The 16,818-nt window shown below is 47.2% G+C and overlaps 1 protein-coding gene and 2 long non-coding RNA genes across 3 annotated transcripts in view; 1 reads left to right on the forward strand and 2 right to left on the reverse strand.

The window, feature by feature from the left end:
- CLMP (CXADR like membrane protein) overlaps positions 1 to 3,767 on the reverse strand; it is a 126,994-nt gene extending 123,227 nt beyond the window's left edge. Inside the window, exon 1 of the mRNA XM_019035875.4 lies at positions 3,357 to 3,767. Coding sequence (XP_018891420.3) covers positions 3,357 to 3,384 — 28 coding nt within the window. The 5' untranslated portion in view covers positions 3,385 to 3,767. The remainder of the gene's footprint in view (positions 1 to 3,356) is intronic.
- Positions 3,768 to 12,811: 9,044 nt separating this feature from the next.
- LOC134759303 (uncharacterized) lies at positions 12,812 to 16,217 on the forward strand. The gene is made up of 3 exons (XR_010135408.1): positions 12,812 to 12,967; positions 15,191 to 15,965; positions 16,076 to 16,217. It is a non-coding gene; the product is annotated as an uncharacterized lncRNA (long non-coding RNA).
- LOC134759304 (uncharacterized) lies at positions 14,817 to 15,710 on the reverse strand. The gene is made up of 2 exons (XR_010135409.1): positions 15,590 to 15,710; positions 14,817 to 15,440 (listed from the first exon to the last, which is right to left on the reverse strand). It is a non-coding gene; the product is annotated as an uncharacterized lncRNA (long non-coding RNA).
- Positions 16,218 to 16,818: the final 601 nt, after the last annotated feature.

The raw sequence follows: 16,818 nt of genomic DNA on the forward strand, positions 1-16,818 counted from the left end.
CAAATATGTTATCTGGTCCCTATCCCTGTAATGTTCTTTGTGAATTTTTTAAAAATAGGACTGGTCCTATTTGCATTAATAGACAAGGAAGCTCAAAGCAAGCTGAATTAAAACTGGGCTCCTCGCTATTGGGTTATCCCGCAGTCAAAGGTTAGTGATCTTCCAAATTTTTCACCTCTCTTGACCTCAAACATTTCAAATGCTTCAAAAATCCAATTATCTCTTAACAAATAGTTCACAAGTGTTTATGCAAGGTACTGAACGTGGTTCACAGGTGAATGAGACACTGTCCCTGCCTTCATGGAGCTTCCATTCTAATGGGGTGTTAGATAAGCATTTGGAACACCATAATACAAAGTAGCATCAGAGGAAGGCTACTGGGATTCAAAGGTCAAATAGACTACTCAAAAAAAAAAAAAGTATATTCACCTGGTGAAGCCATGGACAGGTGTATGGAGGAAGTGGCATTTGAGGTGAGACTTGGGGAATGAACATGATTTTGATCTGCAGTGGCAGGAAATAAGGAGGCAGTTTTGGTGGGGGGATTATCATAAACAAAAGCATAGAATTAGAAAGAAGCATGGGACATGTTTTGGGTGCATGAAGTAATTCAGGTTCCCTACTGAGTATCTGGGGGTGAGTAGAAGAAGAGCTGTGAATGACATTATGTAAAGTCTTTGATGTCAGAATGAAGTGTTTATACTCAACACTAAAAGCAATGAGACTACTAAAGGTTTTTGGAAGAAGGGAGAAAAACCATAGAATTACAGAAATTTTGAATTGAACATTCCCCCACCCCTATGCCCATTATACAGACAAGGGAGTCAGAATAAGAACCAGAGAGGTTGCCAGACTCTTAAGTTCCAGCTTCGTGCATTCTACCAGCGGCCTCACAGGGTTACTCGGGTAGCAGTGTGCAGGATGGAGGAGAGAGGACAGGCAGGACAGGAACGTGGCAGCTACTATAGTCATCCAGGAGAGAAGTTAAGGTGGCACAATGAGGACTGGAATGTTACAGGAGTGAGGCAGGATAGTGGGTCAGAAGAGGGGCTGAGCTGGAGCTCCTTCTCTCTTCTCCATGGGGCTCAGAGCACTCCTTGTTCATTCACATCAGAGAGGTGGGTTATTTGACCTCACTCATTGGCAGGTCCAGGAAACATGGAGTCAACTGTCCCACAGTTCAGACGATGAACACTCTCCACCCTTCCAGCCCCTGTTTGATACTGTGCAATCTTTAGAAAAAGAGAGGCCAAAAACCGTGCCAGCCACGATCAGAAGCAGCCCTGGAACTGCCCCTTTAAAGGACCAGTATGATGATTTCAGGATTCAGACAACTTGGTGTGTTTTCTTTCTGCCTTTGCTGAACAGTGTCCGAGCATTCCATGGCTCCAAACCATTTCTTAAATAAGGACAGGTGCTCAAAAAGTGTGAATTTTTTTTCCCTTTCCCAGACCTCTCTCCTATAGGTCACACTGACATCTTACATTCCATGAAGAGGATGGTGAGATCGAAGAGCCAGCCAGGTGTGGCAGAGGGTAAGCGCTTTGAGAACCTCTGCAGCCACAGGAGGCTGTAAAGCAATGCGCTTTAGCAAGCTTTCTCCGGAAGCAGGCAGCCTGCGCTCAAATTCCATCTCCCCTAATTATGAGTGTGTGGCCTTGAGCAAGTTACCTGGCCTTTTTACAGCTTGGTTTCTTCATCTGTAAAATGAGGGTAGCCAACAAGGATGGCTGGGCAGCCAATAGGCTTGTTGTGAAGAACAAATGAATTACCAAGATAGTACATATAAAGTGTTCATATAACAAGGACTATTAGCTGTTTTTAATAAGGGAGCTCTGAAGTTTCATTCTACTAAATATCTGGTGATTGGTAACCTAGTGGTAGAGTCCAGTAAAGGGAATCAAGGTGCCATCCAGCTGCGACAGATGTGCACAGGAACAGTATTGCAATATTTGGTTAAGTCTAAAAAAGTTTAGAAAATAACCCCTCCCCACCTGCCTTACTTGAGCAATAGTTTGGCTCAGCCCACCTCTTTCATTTCTCTAACTTGAGTGATTGTCAGCTTGAGGCTGGCCAAGATGGGTATGCACACAGTCTGATTGGTTTGTAAAGTTGTAAAAAAGACAGATAACTCTAACCACGTATTTCAGGATTTGGTGGTTCTTCTAGACACCAGCCTCCTTCAAACCTCTGGTGTTGTAGGCTAGAAGGGACTTCGGAACCATCTAGTATTCTCTTTCCAAAGCTAAAGACGTGGAAGCCCTGGATAAGGAGTAAGTTGTCTGAGGCCACCCAGCTAGTCAGTTCAAAACCAGGACCAGCTCTCCCGTGGCCTGGTGTTCAGGGTAGTGCTCACTCTTGACCACTGGCTGGCTCTTTGATTTTCTGATCTCCAGCTAACTGTGGGGCCTGTCTGCAGTGGATCCCATGCTTCAGGGTGCATAGTATGACGTGCCCTTGGCTCTCCCTGCCTGCCTTTCCTGCTCTGGCCCCTCAGACATTCCCAGTCACTCTGGTGGGCTCCTACCACCCACATTCCTGATGTCCTCTCCTGCAAACCTGCCTCTGCCTCAGGGCCTCTGAGGCCCCAAGAGTTCTGCCTGGGGGACCCCAGGAAGGGACGCTCAGGAGGACTCTTCCCTTTGCTCTGGAGCCTGTTTAGGAAAAAGTGGTGCTTGCTCTATTTCCCTCTGTTCTGGTTCCTCTGCTGCGTTTTTTCCAAGTCTTCTTCACTCTCTGTGCTCGGTCTCCCCCAGCCTTGCTCTTCTGTTTTACATTCCCGTTCTCCTCTTTTTCTCTCTCCTTCCCAACCCTTCCCCTTTCCCCTTTTCCTTCCTTCCCTGTGTGACTTGGGGCATTTGCATCTTCCTGGTGCTCCTTGGGCCCTGCCCTTTTTCCCTCTCCCCTTTCCTCTCCAACCCTGCCTATCCCCCACTCCGCTCACCCTTTAACACATCTGTTTCTAATCTGAGCCTCGGAGGCGCCTGTTTGAAACAACAACAAAAAACCCCCACCCTCAGGAACCTGGCACAAAAATTCCTGGATAAACCTTCCCTCCACCAATTCTCCACTTTTCCCAGATACACCAGAAACTAAACACCGCCCTAAAGAGGACCCTGCACATCAAACGGTTCCCCCAGCCTGTTCAAGGGCCCAGATGTGCGAGACAATCTCGATGGCCGACTGGGCGGCCCTCGGTTGCCAGATGTGCTCCTCCGTGGCCAGGAGGCAGGGACTGAAAAGCCGGCTGACTCCAGGGGCTGCAGGGACACCCGGTCAGAACCGGCGTCTTTCCCGGACGCAGGGCTGCGTTTGCCCACGGCCATCCAAACTCCCGCCCTCCCAGAGGCACTCACCTAGCAAGAGGAGAAGGAGGAGGGACATCCCGATCCCCGGACGCGGGCGCTTCCCCGCTCAGCTGCTGCTTGGCTCCCGGGCGGCCGGGCGCCTCCGACGGACCTCGGGCGAGCTGGGCGCGGCGCCTCGGGGTGCGCGCGAGGTGGCTGCAGCCATGTGCCGGGCGGGAGCCGGCCCCGCGCCCCGTGCCCCTGGGGGCAGATGGGCTCCCGGCGCTCGCCCCACCAGCTGGCGCCCGGACGGGAGCCGGGACCAGGGTCAGGGAGGAAAACGCGAGGCGGAAAGGCGCTACCGCTTCGTGGAACACTTTTCCCTGTTTGGAAAGAAAAAGGAGTGAAGAAAGAGAGAGGGAAAAAAAAAATTCAGCTGGAACCACATGGTTGCCTCCTACCGCAGCCCCTCCCTCTCTCTCTCGCTGTTCCCTCCTTCCCTCCCTCCCTCCCGCGCAGCGTTTGGGGTTAGCGGTGGGGGCCGGTCGGGGAGAAGCGTGAGCTGGCCGGGCAGGGAGGGCCGGGGGAGACCTGGGGCCGTGCAGAGGCGGGTGGGTTGAGAGGCGCCGGGCGTAGGATTGATTCTTTGCAGGAGGCATTGGTGACACCTCGGCTGAGAGCCCATGGACGAGGCCTTGTCCGTTCCTAGAGCTCTGCTCTCACTTGGTCCTTCTCTCCACTTCTCTCTCGCTTCTTTTTTACTCTCGTTTCTCTCTGCTTCCATGTCTCTCACAAATCTGGCGTTTCTCTCTTCCATCTCTTCCTCTCTAGGTCTCCTTGTTCGCATTCTTGCCTCTCCCTCCTCGTCTCCTCATGCCCTCTCCCCTCTGTCCTCTGCGCTCTTCTCGCCTCTCCTCTCCCTCCCCGTCTGGTTCTGTTAGTGTGAAGCCACCAGACTGACCAGGCCGACGGCGGGGCGCGGAAGTGGGTGCGAAGGCAGCCAGCGCCCGGCCGACCAGGGCTCTCCCCACCGACTGCCTGCTTTGGCACCCGGCTACCCCCCTTGGCCTGGCTTTCCTGGGGCCTTTCGCGTTCGCTCGCTTTCTACTGTCGGTATTTGCAGCAGCGCTCCCTCAGATCCCGAGCAGAGCTAAGCCAGCCAGCACCCAGGGGAAGGGGACCCACAGCCCCGTGGAAAGAGGTCTATCGAGATGCTTTGCAGCAAAGTGCTCTGCACGTGGCCCTGGCCAAAATGTGCACCACCTCCTTTCAGAAAGAACAGAAGGCAGAGGGAGCAGAATCCCCCTGGTGACAGGGCCTGCGCGCCCGGGCTCCGGGAACCCGGCCCAGGAGGCTCGCGGAGGGCAGGAGGCTGGCGGCCGGACGGGGGCGGACGGTGGGTTCCGCGGAGCCGAGCAGCCCCGCCCCAGGGTCGGCCCCTGGGAGTCTGCCTTTCACTACCCTGCTGCTCAGCGGCAGCGGGAGGCAGCGATACTAAGAAAGGGCAGTGAGGGTGGCGCTCAGACCTCAGCTGCCTGGACCTCCTGCCCTGACCTTGTGCCCAGGGCCTCTCAGAAACTCTGGTCCCAGTCTCTGAATGTCCCTGGAGGGCTTCTCCCTCAGCTGCCCAGAGGCATGATGACGCAATCGCTCACCTTCGGCCTCGCCAGAGCCCAAGTTGGAAGCCGGGGCCAGCGCTCTTGAGAAGAAAGATGAACCCCGCCAGGGCCGGTGGGCCGCCGAGTCACACATTTGCAATGAAATGCAAATGTATAATGAAAACCCGTCCCATTTCGCAGACTAGGAAAGCAAAGGCCTGGAGAGGTTATGGAAGTTTCACAAGGTCACTCAGAGGACTTGCAAAAGCTGGGGCTGTTCCTAGGGCTCGCGGATCAGCTGGAGCATTGCTTTAGAATTGCAGCATTTCTCCACTCACTCCCTCACCCCTTTGATACCGATGTGTTAGCATCCACACTATGCCAGGTGCTTTTTTAGGTGTGAGGACACAAAGTGAGTAGAACTTGGAAGTTGACATTTAAAAAAACCTGGGAGGAGTATGTCATGAACACCAAGTATGGACCCAGAATCATATTATTGACCTTTTTATATCATTCTTATTATACTGCTAAGGGATAGTCATTGAAAAAAAATCACCATCCCTTAGCATGAATAGGAAGACAAGGAAACTATAACTTAGAGAGGCCTAAATATCTTGCCCCAGATCACAAAATATCAAAATGCTTCTATTCCAATATTAATATTCTAATATTTAAAAATATTATTTTTTATATTGAGAAGTGTTTAAAAGGTCTCTTTGACTCCGAAGTAACTTTATTTTCCATTTCATACTAATTGTCTAATAGGGGAAATAGATACATTCACAACTATAATTTGTAAATGAATATGTTGAAAAAACCGTCTTTTTTCTTTTCTTTTTTTTTTGAGACAGAGCCTCGCTCTGTCACCCAGGTTCACTGCAACCTCTGCCTCCTGGGTGCAAGTGATCCTCCCACCTCATCCTTCCAAGTAGCTGAGACTACAGGCTCACACCATCATGCCCAGCTAATATTTGTATTTTTTGTAGAGATTGGGTTTCGCTGTGTTGCCCAGGCTGGTCTCAAACTCCTGGGCTCAAGCAGTTCACCTGACTCGGCCTCCCAAAATGCTGGGATTACAGGCATGAGCCACCATCCCCAGCCAAAAACAGTAATTCTTAAAGGCTGGAGAAGGTGGCAGAAAAACTACATACAGAAGGTAACTCTTTTGTTGTTTCTGCTTTATAATTTAAAAAAAAAATTGACATTTTGGGCTTACAAAAAAGTTGAAAATAGTACAAAAATTCTTCACCCAGATTCCCCCTTTTTATTTCTCTCTGGAGGTGGGGTTTTTGCACAAGTTTTAAAGCCCCACCTCCACACCACCGCTGCTGGTGGCCTTTCTCAAGAACTTAGTAACGCCAGTGCTGTTCAGTGCTGTTTATCGCTTGAGGGCTGGTGTGCGCATGCAGACAGATGTGTGTGGGTGTAGGCAGATATGTGTTTAAACCCAGTTGCTCAAGCCGAAGGTAACAGGCGCCTTTGGCTCTAGGTCATTAGTCACCAGCACAGGAAATGATTAGACTGAGATTGGGTCACAAGCACTCAATTTTCCCAGCCCCAAGTCTTGTAGCCAATATGGCACATATTTTTTGGAAGAGGATCTTTGGGTCCCTGAAGGTGTCTGTCTCTAAATCTGAAACCTCTTTTCTATTGGCATGGGTCTCTGGGCAGGAAGAGCAGAGAGAGAGTGCTTCTGCGGTGGTTTGTAACTCACATCCCATCCCTACCAGTGCTGGGCCCCACTCTGGGCTGGGTGCCTCGGAGGAGGATCCCAAGATTACGAGATCGTCCTTACCCTGAATGGACCTCTCAGTTCAGGGGGAGAAAAAACACCAACATGGGAAATGTTTCAACAACAATACAAGAAAGTTAGATAGTTAAATGCCACAGTAAATTATCCTGACAATAAAAAACAGTGGGAATTCCAAGAAAGGAAGGAGCACCTTAGGCTGGGGTAATTGCGGAGGAGAGCAATGATGGAACCAGCCCTTGGGGGATGAACAGAATGTCATTAGAAGAGATGAGCTGGGGAGGGCCATGAGTGGGGGCATTCCTGGACAAAGACATGGAGTTAGGAATAGCTTTGGCGTATTGAGGGGCCTTGAATGAAATGAAATGCTTGAAATAAAAATTGTTGTTGAAGCAAAATGCCCCGGGGGGCAAAATTGTGACAAGTTCCAAATGTGAGGCAAAGGATTCTCGAACTCGTTCTGCAGTGTTCTTCCAGGCTCTTTGAAACAAATTTAAGAAAAATCACCTTGATGAGAGCCATATTTTAGGAAGTGGAAATTGGCAGCTTCTGCCCAGAGGTGACTCCAACAGTTGGCCAGGGTGGAGAACTTTCGCGACCCTTTCATATCTATCAAGCTACCTTTGTCTCAATATTTTGTAGAGTGATATACATATGCAGATTCAAGACACTTCCCTTGTCCTTCCCACTTTCTGGGGAGCCAAAGAGTACCACCCTAAACCTCTCCTTTACAGGAATTCTAGAGCTATCAACGGGAGTGTATGATGCACTGGAAAAGAAACCTGAAGGACAGGGACTGTTTAGGACCTATTGCATTAAATAGGCAGATAAGATGAGGGTAGTGAAACAGTGTAGAAGACATTGGGAAGAAAGATTAGACAGGGTTAAGTACATAACAATCAATGTGGGTGAAAGGAGTGGAAGAGAAAAGAGGCACCGAATCTGAGTATAAATGACTGAATACATTGTTACATATGCCAAGATTGATACCGACCATTTATCTACCTCCTGGTATATTCCAGAGATTATAAGCATGATTAATAGGTGTCACAATATCATACCACAATGAAGAAACTAAGGTTAAGGTTTAGCAAGATTAAATAAATTGTATATCATCCCATGGTTAGTAAATGATTGAAGCAGGATATAAAGTCAGGAGATTCAAAGCTTTTACACCTCACTGTCTTTTGATAGTACTGCTGACAAACTGGAGAAGTTGGGTAAGTTAACTTGTCAGGAATGGAAGGATAAGTTACCCAATTATGTGGAGACATAGTAACTGAAGAGCTGATAAATCGTCATCCATCCATCCATCCCTCCATCCATCTTTCTATTCTTTCTTTCAATCAATAATACAGCAAATCTTTGTTAAACACCTACTATATGCCAAACACTGGAAAATCAATGGTGAACAAAGGAAAAGTTGTCCTTGTCCTGCAGAAGCTTCTGGTGAGTTAAGGGAAATGAACAACCAATAAGCAATTACAACATGGAGTGAGATATGCTCTGCTCAGAGAAGAGCAGAGTGCTGTGGAGATCACAGCAGAACGTTACACCTAGCGTAGGAGATGCCAAAAAGACATCCTGGGAGAAAAGTGCTGTGAACTGAGGGGGAGATGGAGACCTGTGCTCTTCTCTCATCTCATACCTGGGAACCATGGACCGTATCTTTTTTTTTTTTTTTTTTTTTGAGACAGAGTTTTGCTTTGTTGCCCAGGCTGGAGTGCAGTGGCACAATCTCGGCTCACTGCAACCTCTGCTTGCTGGGTTCAAGCAATTCTTGTGCCTCAGCTGCTTGAGTAGCTGGGATTACAGGTGCCTGCCACCATGCCCGGCTGATTTTTTTGTATTTTAGTAGAGACGGGGTTTCACCATGTTGCCCAGGCTGGTCTTGAACTCCTGAGCTCAGGCAGTCCGCCTGTCTCGGTCTCCCAGAGTGCTAGGATTACAGGCATGAGCCACTGAGCCTGGCTGTGGTCCATGTCTTTTAATCTTTTTGAGGTCCAGAATCCACCTTTTGAGGTCCAGACCCATCCTTACAGATGATGATACAAGCTCATGAGGACACTTAGGAGAAGGCAGCTGTGGAATGATGCAAAGAGTTCCGGGTGAAAAGGCAGAAAGTCTGGGTTTCCAGTAGTTCTGAATGGGTCCCTTGACTTCAATGAGCCTTTCTTTCTTCTGAGCCCAATACTGGTGGGAGGAAGAAACGGAATTATAATATGATGGAGGTGCCTGCTGCAGTGTCTCGCACATAGGAGGCTCAGTAAATATTTGTTCCAACTAAAACTAAAGTTGAGTTCATAGGATTCCATTCCCTGCAGTAAAAGAGCCAATTTCTGTCTCATTTCCTTTTTTCTGTTAAAACAAGGTTATCTTTATATATTCTTTCCTGTCCTGCAAGGACGCTTCTTGGCTTGGCTAATCAGTGTGTTATTTCTCCTATGGCTGGACAGTAAGAGGCCCCAGCTGGCTTTCAGGGTCTTGACTGGACAACTTTTTTTAAGACTGTGGCTGAAAACCCTGTGTGCTAATAGAGGGTAAGGCACACGTTGTACAGTGACAGTCCCAAGCACTGATCTATGTGGTCAGCAGAGGCGGCAGGGACTTTGTGGGGTTGATGTTTCCTGTAGGACATTTGATGGTGAAGAAAAGATCTCAGCCTCCATCTTCCCACCAGCACTCAGGATGCAAAGACCCATCCCTCCAGCCCAGCAGGCCTTCCAGGAGGCCAGTGGGAGAGTAAAGAGTCAAGACAAAAACAGAGAAGGTGTCTGTAGCTGCTGCCGAGCCTAAGGCTTTACAGTAGGACGCTGCTGTGTGTACCAGCTTCATGCCTGGCATCAGCTAGGTCTGGGCTTTTCCAGGTTCTCCCATATGCTACTTTTAATTCCTGCTAAAGTTACACTGGCAGAGGTGGTTCTGGAGGAAGACAGGCTGATTGTGAATTCTGGCCACTCTCCTGACTGTGCCTAACTTGGCTGTATTTCTTAACCTCAGCCTACGTTATTTCATCTGTAAGATTTCTCATATGGTCGTTGAGAAGGTAACAGGAGACTATATAAAGAAAACACCTAGTAATCTCAGCACTTTAGGAGGCCAAGGCGGGTGGATCACGAGGTCAGGAGATTGAGACCATCCTGGCGAACACGGTGAAACCCCGTCTCTACTAGAAATACAAAAAATTAGCCGAGCGTGTTGGCATGCGCCTGTAATCTCAGCTACTCAGGAGGCCGAGGCAGGAGACTCGCTTGAACCCGGGAGGCGGAGGTTGCAGTGAGCCGAGATCGCACCACTGCACTCCAGCCTGGGCGAGAGAGCAAGACTCCATCTCAAAAAAAAAGGAAAGAAGGAAAGCACCTAGTATAGGGGGGCAGGCACATTGTTGCTCAGCAAGTGATGCCCTTCTCTCTTCCCCCTTAATTAATGCAACAAAATATGCCATGACCTCAGGATACATTGTAACTGGATCTTCAGGGGTCCTTTCCCCTCTCAGAGAAAGGGGATGATAGCATCTCCTTCCTTTAGGTGGGGAATTGAGGTCTAGTAACTTCCTTAGAAACACACAGCAAAAGGAGTAGTAAAAAGTGTTTTCATGCTCTCTCCTCCTTCACATCGGTCCCCAACTCTGGGTTGAGATCAAAAGCAGGCTTTTCTTTGGCTAATGATGCTCAGAATTACCCACTAGACAAGCTGTCTTCATAAGGGAGCCAAATGAGACAGGAATAAGAACAGGAAATACATTTCAGATTGTTAGATTGAAGGGGATATCAGAGACATCCGATCTAACCTCCATATTTTACAGAAAAGGACACAAGCGCAGAAAGGAAAGGCAACGTGTCTAGGGCCACCTAGCTAGTTGGTAGCACAAAAGGTATAAGAACCCCAGCCTGACTCTTCGTTCAGCGCTCTTGCCACTGTCTTGTGCTGATCTGCTGTGATCCTGAGCAACCTCTCCCCGAAGGAAGAAGCCATCAGGTTGGTGACCAGATGTATGCCTGGCTTCATTCTCTAGCCAGACACCTTGTGATTTTTCTGAAAACCCAGCAGCATGTTTCCCTTTGTTGACATGTAAGCACATGGTAGAAAACACAGACCACCAAACCACAGACAGGAATCTTCCTATCTTCTTCCCAGCTGGACAAGGGCAGCTAGCTGTCCTCGGCTAGCATAAGCGCTTATGTACTTTTCATTCATTCAGCCTCAAAAATGTGTCTCCAGCCTGTAAGCCTGCATTTGTTCCACCTCTGTGCAGCTGCTGTGTCCACTATCAAGCTGGGCAGGACCTTAGAGTTCCTTTTGGTGTAACTTCCTCACTTTGTAGACTGAATCCCAGCCAGGAGATGTGTTATCTCTGGGTCAAACTCAAGTTAGAGACAGAGTCAAGCTGGAAACCAGGTTGCCTAGCGACCAGCTCCATTCTCCTTCTAGAGTGTGGAAGATTACCACACAGAGTGACCCTGCCTCTTCCTAAAAGGTCAGGAATGAGAATAAAAAAACTCATGGTGTCCGCTGGCAGAAAGAGGTGGGACAGGGCCCAGGGAAGAGCTGGTTTTTATTGTTGTTGTTGTTTTAGTATTGGATGAGACTCAGTAGAAGCCATAAAATAAAACTAAGAAGAATCTATGCGAGGCCTCATTATGCCACTGGTGTCCTGCCTGCGGGGAACTCATTTATTTTGTGGCTGAGATGCTGGGAGCTGTCAGCAGCTGCTTGCAGCTGCTCAGTGAAAAGACTGATGGCAGTGATGGCCAGGCTGAGGAGATGGGAGGGGAGGAGAAGCATCCCCCGTCTTCCCACCTACCACAGGCACACGCACAGATGCATGACATACACTCAGAACAGTCTTGCAGCCTCTTGAATTGATGTGCACCTTTCCTGATGACACTGTCCCAGGAAGTGGAGTGGGGGATATGCCAGCCACGGCCTGAAACCAGTGTCCAAGAGGCAGTGGAGGATGCTGGATAGAGCATGAGTTTCGACATCAAGAGACCAGGATGGAACCTCTCCCGTACTGTCACCTACTGAGTCAGCTTGAATAAATGATGAACCTCTCTGCGTCTCAGTTACGTATCTGGAGAAAATAGGTAAGCTAGTGCTTTGTCAACTAAGGTTCTTTATGAATGTGAGGTAAGCATGATAAAGGAGTGTAGATTGCAGGAACTGGCAGGACCTGACTTGAGTCGGTCATGCTTCTCTGTACCCCGTGTTGTAGAGAATCAATCCATTTCAAACTGGTGTGGAGCCCCATGACAGACACAGCAGACACAGAGGGAACAGGAGCTGGGCCCAAGACTCGTGGTGGGGCCTCTCCCCTGACTTCCTGGAGGATGAGCCCATCAAAAAGACAAATCCAAAAGACACTGTTCTCTGGCTCACTCAGCCCTGTTCCTAATACCCTCTCTTGCCTACCTCCACCATAGAAGCTAAAAGGTCAAACATCTGCTTTCCAGGCCTCCTTTGCCCCCAGGGAAGGACATGTGACAGGATTCTAGCCAACGAGTCTTATCAATGGATAAGAGAAGTCAGCTAGGGAGCTTTGGGGAAATATTTGCTTTATACTTTGTGCAAACCAGAACTGGATTTAGTCCCTAAAGGCTAATTTTCTTAGGATATATAATGCACTCTTAAATAACCATAAATCTAAGACAAAACACAGCCATTGCCCTGATAAAGGCACAGGTGAAGAGCTATTGAATTTCAAGGGTGACTATTTCTTCCTATGTAGCGATCAGGGACTGCTTCACGGAGGAGGGGGCATTCGAGGTTGACACGACTTGAATACCCAAGGCTGAGAGATTCGGACATGATTCCCAGTCCCAATCTCAGATGCCCTGAGCTCCTTCACTCTTCCAAACCGCATTATGGGGAATCTGATGATTCTTGCCAGGTGATGTAATAGCTCTGGTGATGATCAGATATCATCCCGCCTCTTAATCACAGAGCACCATCTTCTGAAGCCCTTTAAAGATACAGTCTAACTCATGCCTCTGAAGTGAGCAGAGATGGATAAAGAAGCCACCTCATAGACACAAAGGAACTTCCCAAAGTTCCAGAATTGTTTGAGAAGAGAACCTGCCGATCCTCTCAGCCATGGTATCCTTCTTGGAACACTCCCTCATCTTCACCCACATAGACTTGCACACCTACCCTCCAGATGTGGTGGGAGACGCCTTTATGTAACATGAATCTGTATGATGAATTCTTGCTCATATTGAAGACATGAAATTCCTGAGTAGGACATGTACTTTGAGTTCATGATCCCTAAAAGCAAGTCATGGATATGCTTAAGTTATCTGAGTGCTTTCCCTGGAGACCAGTAGAATGCTTTGGTGAGATTTGTGGCTGGGGTTGGGGCTGGCATGTCGAGTAGAAGCTAACCTGGTTTCACTAGGACTAATTTCTTTTTCTTTCTTTATTTTTTTCTTTTCTTTATTTTTTTCTTTTCTTTCTTTTTTTTTTTTTTTTTCGAGACAGAGTCTCACTCTGTCACCCAGGCTGGAGTACAGTGGCACGATTTTGGCACACTGCAACCTCCGCCTCCTGGGTTCAAGCAATTCTCCTGTCTCAGCCTCCAAAGTAGCTGGTACTACAGGTGCACGCCACCACACCTGGATAATTTTTTTTTATTTTTAGTAAAGACGGGGTTTTACCATATTGGTTAGGCTGGTCTTGAACTCCTGACTTCAGTAATCCACCGGCCTTGGCCTCCCAACATACTGGGATTACAGGTGTGAGCCACCATGCCCGGCCCACTAGGACTATTTTCTAACTGATCTGAATGAACCAACTTGGATAACCTCATGTTTAAAAAACATTCATTTATATACCCACCCGGATTGTATATATATATCTATATATATATAGAGAGAGAGAGAGAGAGAGAGAGTAACAAATGTTAGCAAGGCTGTGGAAAATCTAGGACCCTTGTGTACCTTTGGTGGAAATGTAGAATGTGTAGGCACTATGAAAAACAGTAGTACAGGGATTCCTTAAAATATTTTTTTTTTTTGAGACGGAGTTTCACTCTTGTTGCCCAGGCTGGAGTGCAATGGCACGATCTCGGCTCACCGCAACCTCTGCCTCCCAGGTTCAAGCGATTCTCATGCCTCAGCCTCCCTAGTAGCTGGGATTATAGGCATGTGCCACCACGCCCGGCTAATTTTGTATTTTTAGTACAGACGGGGTTTCTCCATGTTGGTCAGGCTGGTCTCGAACTCCCGACCTCAGGTGATCCGCCCGCCTTGGCCTCCCAAAGTGCTGGGATTACAGGCGTGAGCCACCGTGCCCGGCCTGGATTCCTTAAAATATTAAAAATAGAATTACTGTATGAGTCATCAATTCTATATTTTGGTATATACCCAAAAAAATTGAAATCAGGGTCCCAAAGAAATATTTGTACATCCGTGTTTATTGCAGCACTATTCGCAATAGCCAAAAGGTGGAGGCAATCCAAGTGACCGTATACTGATAAATGAATAGCCAACATGTGGTATGTCTTTACAATTGGATATTCTCAGCCTTAAAAAGGAAGAAAATTCTGATATATGCTACAACATGGCTGAACTTTGAAGACGTTATACTAAGTGACATTACCCAGTCACAAAAGGACAAATACTGTATAATTCCACTTATATGAGTTACCCGGAGTAGTCAAATTCATAGAGTAGAATGATGGTTTCCAGGGGCTGAGTGGAGGGGCTTGGGGAGTTATTATTGAAAGAGTACAGAGTTTCAGTTTGAGAAGATGAAGAAGTTCTAGAGAGATGGCGGTGACAGTTGCACAATAATGAATGTACTTCATGCCTGTCAACTATATGTTTAAAAATGATTAAACTGTGGCTGGGCAAGGTGGCTCACACCTATAATCCCAGCGCTTTGGGAGGTCGAGGTGGGCAGATTATGAGGTCAGGAGTTGGAGACCAGCCTGGCCAACATGGTGAAACCCGTGTTACTAAAAACACAGAAATTAGCAGGATGTAGTGTGTGCCTGGATTTCCAGCTACTGGGGAGGCTGAGGCAGAGAACTGCTTGAACCTGGGAGGCAGATGTTGCAGTGAGCTGAGATTGCGCCACTGCACTCCAGCCTGGGCGACAGAGTGTGACTCCATCTTGAAAAAAATTATTAAAGAAATGATTAAAGTGGTAAATTTTACATCATGTGTATTTTACCACAAAAAATTATCTACAACATCACTTTATTTTAGAAAAAAAACTGTTTCTAAACTGTCCAGCTCAGATGTGATCTCTTTTATACTTTGGGGGATTATCATAACAGAATTAAAAGAGCTAGATTTACAGTCAGAAAACCAAGATTCAAATCTCAGTTCTGTTGCCTGTTGGCTGTTTGATCTTGTTCTAATTGAACTTCATTTTTCTTGTCTTTGGTCAAATATTATGAAACCTATTTTTACTCCTTCACCGGGCGGATGTGAAGATCCAATTAGATAATTTATGTGAATGTGCTTAGCAAACCACAGAACACTAAACAAATATAGAAATTTTTTCGAGAAGATAATGAGGTTCTCTCTGGGACCTATTGTAATATTTTCCAGCTTTTCTTGCCAAGAAGTTCCTTCTATCACACCTCAATTCCGTCGAACACAGCTTCAGCCAGCTTGGAAATAGCCTTTCTGTTGGGACATTTCCAAATCCCAGGTTTAGAGGTTCTTCCATCTGGCAGGTGTCAAAGAAGACAACAGGAACCATGAGCAGAACCACTTGGAACTGCAAACTCTTTGGGCCAAGGACAGACTTCTTCTCCAGGTCTGGTTTGGTTTGCAAATTCCTGGCTGTCATAGCAACCTGAAAAGCAAAGGAAGACTGTTTAGTGTCGTCTTTGACTGCAGCCTGGGCTCGGAATGCGCTCAGGTTGGCCCAGTAAACAGTGTTCACCGGTAACCACTCTGTGTCTCTCCCTCTGGGCCCAGGGATGGGTGAGGCAGGGAGCTCACCAGGCTCAAGTCATCTGGCCGCACAGCTTCTCACCCAGTGTCACTCAGCTCCCCTCTGCTGCTCTGTCTCCCAGTGGCTCTGCCAGATCTAACATGGGGAGGGAATTTCCAGAAGAGGCCTATTGGGAGATGGAGTCAACTCCACAGTGGAAGCAAATGCCTGCCACCCACATGAAGATGTGTGAAGATGACTTGGGGAGGGGGAGCCGACAGCATTTCCATGGTAACCTCAAGCATCCCTGTGAAGTCATCATTGTGCTCCTCTGACCTATTCAAACCCTGGCAACCAGGGCTGTTTATCTCTAGGGATTGAGTTCAAGATCTAAAAATGTGAAAGACCTAAACTGAAATGAATAAGCACCTCACTTGCTAAGAAGTAGGTCTACAAAGATATGTGATGTCATGTTCATTAATCGTTACATTGATTGTTACAAGATTTTTACACATTTGACAACAATTTACAGGCGAGTTTTTTTCTCATTGCAGGAATTCCTGATTATGCACAGTGATTGCCGAGAAATCATTGTTGGGCCAAATTTCAAAAGTAAAATTATAAAAAATACTGCAGTATTTTTATAGTTAAAAAAAGGGATTGGGTGTATTTTAATATGCTTAATATGATGTGTGGGGGCTCAAAGGCCCATGAAGTCCTCAAAGTGTCCATGCTTGTTGCTTATAAGTTTGTTTTTTTCCTCCCTCCCCTATTTTCCCTCCCTCTCTCCCTTCCTTCCTCCCTTCCTTTCTTTCTTCTTTCCTTCTTTCTCTTTCCTACCCTCCCCTAATTTCTCAATCTCTCTCTGTCTCTCTGTCTTCTTTCCGCCTTCCTACTGAGGTGCACAGTGTCACTGCTGTCTGGGACAGAAGCAGTATGAAATAGACAAGAAGCTCTGTGGACTCAGATGACTGTGTTCTTCCTGTGGGAACTTGGGTACAGTATGACCTCTCTGGTCCTCAGGTTCCTTCTTCACTTGTAAAATGAGGTGATAACAGTTGCTTCCAAGAGTTCTTGTGAAAATTACAGTAGTAAATGCTGGTTATTCTTGTTATTATTACTATTAATAATGATAGCAACCCACATTTCAGTAGTAATCACACACAGACATTCATATGTCCTCTAGCCACTGGAATGTTCCTGCTCTGAGATGTGCAGGAACTGTATCTATTTTTCTAGTTCTTTTTGTGCACAGGTGAGTAGAGTATCCTGTGAAGTCCTCAAAATGTCCATGCTT

Source organism: Gorilla gorilla, chromosome 9, assembly GCF_029281585.2.
Source record: "Gorilla gorilla gorilla isolate KB3781 chromosome 9, NHGRI_mGorGor1-v2.1_pri, whole genome shotgun sequence".
In the NCBI taxonomy this organism is placed as follows: Eukaryota; Metazoa; Chordata; class Mammalia; order Primates; family Hominidae; genus Gorilla; species Gorilla gorilla.